The sequence below is a fragment of the Esox lucius genome, chromosome 16 (assembly GCF_011004845.1).
Source record: "Esox lucius isolate fEsoLuc1 chromosome 16, fEsoLuc1.pri, whole genome shotgun sequence".
NCBI lineage: Eukaryota > Metazoa > Chordata > Actinopteri > Esociformes > Esocidae > Esox > Esox lucius.
Genome location: NC_047584.1, coordinates 26,368,502 through 26,374,132, shown reverse-complemented (window position 1 = coordinate 26,374,132; position 5,631 = coordinate 26,368,502). Strand labels below are relative to the sequence as shown.

Here is a 5,631-nt window from a genome sequence, read left to right as displayed (position 1 = left end):
GTACGACGCCGGGATAACTATCGATGGGAGGATAGAGACGGGACACTCGCACACTCAGTCCAAGCCAGATAGCGAAGAGCGTACAGGCACCAACTATCCATTCCAGAAGAAAAAACTAAACAGGACATTAATTCGCCTCTCGTGAAGGGCATTTTTCTAAACAACAAGTAAGGCATTTTATATTCTTAAAGGTTGCTTTGGCTTTAACGATTGATATTATCTCTCCTCAGAACAGATGACTGACGGCCGGTTAAGAGTTATGTTTCGTAAACAAACGACACACAACATTTTATTTTATTTGTCAAACCAAACGTCCAAAAAGTACGTTTGTAAAGGAAACGGTGCCCTGTTGCATCGGAGTTTTGGCTCAGGCTTAATACAATATTCCAGTCTGACCACTGGCTTCGGAAGTCTTCGAGTCTTTCCATCCATAGAAAGGGCCATCGTCTATCACAGCGGGGAGCGTGGATTAGCAGTGCCCTTTCAATAAGCGCCGCTAGGTTACTACACAGAGTCCCCTGGAATCTGATAAGGTAGACGTATATGGTTTGCTTTCATGGTGGATTTAAACCTGACTAACAAAGGGACTGAATTGAATGTGTACTGAGGTTCATGACGCTTATAAACCCATATAATTGACTCTTAGGCTACCTTCGGGCTTCATTATTTCATGCTCTTGCTCCGTAGTGCAAGATACAAATGAAAACTAAATCGGTTTTATAACGTGACAAATGAAGTTTTACAACAGAATTTTTTTGGGAAGTATACATTGCTTATTTAATGTTTAAGGCGTAACCTAGTGCAACGCGTTGAAGAGGTTCCCCATAGAGTGAATTCTTGACAAAAACGAAAGCATTTTTACACCTAATATAAGTCTTCTCTTGACCCAATAATATCGCTGGGGTTATCAGCTTATTGGGTGTTTCTGGACTCCCCTGAACCCTGTGCTTTGAATGTTTTCTGTTGCATCACAAAATCTTAAACCACCCGTAAGTATATATTTTAGTAAAAGTTTTTTTGTTCGTAGATTAAAGTATGAAAACATATTTCACTTGCCCTTATTTGAAGTGTATTGTAATTGCATGCTGCATGGCTAATTATGCGACCAGATAATAACAGAAATAACAGGGTTCAAACATAACATGCAGTCGGACTCACAGTGTAGCCAGATGTGATCAAATGCTCATATTTAATGTTAGTCGGTCTATTTTGTAACCAGTTCGACCTTACTGTGTATTTAGTGTGTATTGAAACTACTGGTTTGTGATCTGAGTAATCCCTAGTTTCTTTCAAATATAGTTTGTATGTGCAGATGAGAGAGGGAGGGTGCGCTTATCAGTGCTGTGTTCTGTTTATGTCTCTGTGTGTGTGTGTGTGTGTTATCAGATGGGCTGAGTGTAAAGGGGATAAAGGATCAGAGAGACGAGGAGAGTTGGCACCTCTGGTGTTTCTGTTTAGCATATAATGGAGAATTACAGGGACACTCTCAAGTCTGCATTAGAATACAAAATCCATGTGTGAGAGAGAATTACGGTAGTAGAGGGCCAGATGTTGTGCGCCGGATGTCAAGACCACCAAACAGCTATGAAAAGGGTGATCCATTAATTTGGGACATACTTGCTGATAGAATCGGCTGTTGTCAGAGACAGCCACAACACAAGTTGTTTACCAATTGGCCAGATACCCAGACACGCCCACTAAATCAGTCTTAATCAGTCAATTTAATTAAACCTGCATCACTGTATTAATGCTTTAGGCCTAGATCAGGGGTATTAAACTCTTAACCTACGAAGGCCGGAGCCTGCTGGTCTTCTGTGCTACCTCATTATTAATGCCACCCACTGGGTGTCCCAGATCTAAATAAGTCACAGATTAGGTGGTTGCAGGGAAAGAAATGGAGTGGAACTGGCTTTGAGGTCCAGAGTTGAATACCCCTGGTCTAGTTCTGTTTCCAGTGGTCAATCAAGTGATTTAAAATCTGCTCTCAGGGCTGGGCCCTCTGCCAGGCATTCTTCCACTTTTCGGAGTAAGAAGTGTCTGGGCTCTGGAGGTATTTTGTAAATTTGACACTGCTGTCGTCAACATTGATTCAGTGGTTTGAATGCATTCCTGCCTTACTGTTAGATAAGATGTCCCTTCACAATAGCCAACACGGAATGGCAGACAGTTGGACGTGGGCGACGTGGTATTCCGCGGTCACACAGCTCGCTTGCACAGCTGCTCTTAGCGGTCACGTTTCAGGGCCTTGGAACCTGCCGTGTCGCCCAGGCGGTCGCGACCTGTCTTTGACCGTAACTGGGCCATGCCTAAAGTGGTCGAAATCCCACGCAAAAACGCTGCTCTGATGTCTTCCCACATCACGGACAGTGTTAGACGGGAGGAGCGGGAGGGTTAAATTACCCATGGTTCCTCCATGATTAGGACCTGACCTTTCACCTTCTACCCCTGGCCTCCCACCAGCGATGAGAAAGAGAGCCATGGTGTCAGAACACAAGGGAACAATCACAATCAGATATACTAGGAGGTCAGAGGCTGTGGTGTGTGACCCTGGCAACCATAAAACAGTGACAATTGTGTGTTTTGCGTGTGTGTACACGTGTGTACATAAAGCATTATATGTAGTCCCATTGCGTGTGTGTTCACTTTGAACTATCCAGATTGTTTTAGATGAGGTAGGTGTGGTTGTGAAAAATCGTCCCTTCGATCCTCTGGATGTGACCACTGTTCTCTCAAAGGTAATATAGCCCTTGCAGTTAAACCCAATAGTATTTGGTAGTAAAATGTAATAAACTGAAGTGAACTGTTACTTAGTAATACTGTTTTAATTACGTCAGTAAGCAGTGCATAATGCTTTAGCAGTAAAGTACCTCTGGGTCTTGTGTTGTATGGCTGATATTCCACCGATAAGGGGTGCATCAAGGCGATCTGCTTTGTGTTGGGCCTGAGAACACTGGGACATTTGTGGTATATTGGCCATATACCACTCCCACTCCTGTCTGATTGCTTATGTATTGTAATTTTGTAAAACATTCCTTAAAATTGGTATCACGTTTCCTATTTTGACTAATGCTGAAGGTTGGAACTTTCCGGAAATACACAATGTTTGGGTTCTGGATCCCATTTCCTCAAAGTTAATTGGGATGTACCTATGTAAACCTAACTAGTGCTGACATCAGACTGGACATCAAAAGATACAGAGTTTCCAGGAATTCCTCAATCATCCCAAAACAACAGTGCGTTTCTGTACACAATAAAAAAGCCTTTTAAAAGTTACTACATTTAGATTATTTTGGATGTGGTGGGGTATGACAACAAGCTACGTACATTTCTTTGGGTTCATTTTCATTTGGAGGTTATAACATAATGCCGGACTGTATGCAGAAGCTGATTGCTTTAATGATCTCACTCTGCCCCAGAAACCGAATGAATTCTGGACTGATGCGTTGAGGTTTTCTTAATGAAAATACCAGAAAACCCCGGGCAAGACTCAGTACTGTACATACTCTATTCCAAAAATGCACTTCGAAATGTCACACAAGTACTTGTCTGGTGAACAGAAGGATTGATACACATGAGTGTCTATGTTTGGTGTCAGGGAGAGTAAGATCGGGCCTGATGTTTCTTGTCTCCACAGATTCTAGGTGACTGAGGTGTCTGTGACGGCAGAAGTATGAGCAGCTTCGATGTGGATGAGCTGTTCGACGTGTGGGATGACCTGAACTTCACAGGCCTCCTGGAAAACGGCACCCGCGTGGCGATGGGCGGCTGCTCCGCGACGTTCGACCGCAGCGCCCTGCTCTACACCACGTGCGTCCTCTACGTCTTCATCTTCGTGGTCGGTTTGGCCGCCAATGGCCTGGTCCTCTGGGTCAACATCCGCGCCCAGGGAACCTCGGCCGGCTCGGCCGCCCACCCAGAGACCCACCTCTACATCGCCCAACTGGCTGCGGCGGACCTGTGTGTGTGTGCCACGCTGCCCGTGTGGGTCAGCTCCCTGGCGCAGCAAGGCCACTGGCCCTTCGGCGAGACGGCGTGCAAGGTCACCCACCTGCTCTTCTCCGTCAATCTGTTCGGCTCCATCTTCTTCCTGGCGTGCATGAGCGTCGACCGGTACTTGAGCGTGACGTGGCCCTCGGACGGCGAGGAGGGGGGCCGACGCCGGAGGCGGACTCGCCGCGCTGTGTGCGCGGGGGTGTGGCTTCTGGCCCTCGTGGCTTCCCTGCCGGACACGTACTTCCTGAGGGCGGTGAAGTCATCCCACGGCGACGTGGTCCTGTGCCGGCCGGTGTACCCGGAGGAGCAGGCCCGGGAGTGGATGGTGGGCATCCAGCTGAGCTTCATCCTGCTCGGCTTCGCCCTCCCCTTCCCCGTCATCGCTCTGGCCTACGCCCTTCTGGCCAGAGCCCTCTCCTCCTCCTCCTCGCCTGCCACCTTGGCTGTGGAGCAGGAGCGTCGCGTAAGCCGCAGGGTGATCCTGGCTTACATCGTGGTGTTCCTGGGCTGCTGGGTGCCCTACCACGGTGTGCTCCTGGCCGACGCCCTGTCCCTGCTTGGCCTGGTGCCTCTGAGCTGTGGGCTGGAGAATGCCGTCTATGTGGCCCTGCACCTGACACAGTGCCTGTCGCTCCTTCACTGCTGTTTCAACCCCATCCTCTACAACTTCATCAACAGGAACTACCGCTACGACCTGATGAAGGCCTTCATCTTTAAGTACTCCACACGCACAGGCCTGGCCCGGCTCATAGAGCAGACCCATCACTCCGAGACAGAGTACTCTGCCGTTGCTGTGGACAACCCCCCAAAGATCTGAGACAGACCTCTAGAGCACACCACAGGACTTCGGAACACACCATTGAACTCTAGAACATAGGGAGTCCATCCACCTGACCCAAATAACTCCTGGGCTAGATGATGTGTCTTAATACTCACAACATAACATTTACCTGGCCCAAGGCTGTTTGAATTATTGTCCTCTGCCACAGGTCTGTCTGCCCTGTTGGTAGCAAACTCTGCTGTATGACTAAAATGGAAATGCACACTGCAAAATTCCCCTAATACAAGTTACCTTGGTCCTTCTTCTGCTGCATTGAATCCCTCGCAAGGATGGTGTGAGGGACTCATTAACTCCTACCAACTGTCTGGAAAGCACTTAAACGGAGAGATGTAGTGGAGGAGTGGCTGACTGTTTAAAATTGATTCTGAAGTAGTTTAGAACACTGCATTGTAGTCATGGAGACTGGCCCTTAGATTCCCAAGCCTAACTAATCCCAGTCTCCCTGTTTCTGGGGAGGCCATTGGCTGTGATTGTACTGTAGACATGACCTATGGTATATTGTTTAAAAAACTGCTAGAGGTGTGTGTGTTTGTGCATGTGTGCTTTTGCGTTTGTGTTTGTGTGTTTGTGCATGTGTGTTTTTGCGTTTGTGTGTGTGTGTTTGTGCATGTGTTTGTGCATGCGTGTTTGTGTGTATGTTTGAGCATGGTATGTGGACCTCAAATTCCACTTTGTAAATAATTAGAAGGGCATTGTAATAGATATTTTATTGTTAGATGTTTTTTTTATTATTAAACATTGTATTTTTGTACATAGTATACAATATTTATAGTATGCTTCAACTTACCAAATGAAGT

General features: G+C 46.8%; 1 protein-coding gene across 1 annotated transcript; it reads left to right on the top strand.

Moving 5' to 3' along the window:
* Window positions 1-5,406, top strand: LOC105030598 (atypical chemokine receptor 3). The gene is made up of 2 exons (XM_010904554.5): window positions 1-167; window positions 3,635-5,406. Exon 2 carries the CDS (start codon window positions 3,671-3,673, stop codon window positions 4,808-4,810), a length of 1,140 nt encoding a protein of 379 aa, XP_010902856.2. The 5' UTR covers window positions 1-167; window positions 3,635-3,670; the 3' UTR covers window positions 4,811-5,406.
* The last annotated feature ends 225 nt before the right edge of the window (window positions 5,407-5,631 follow it).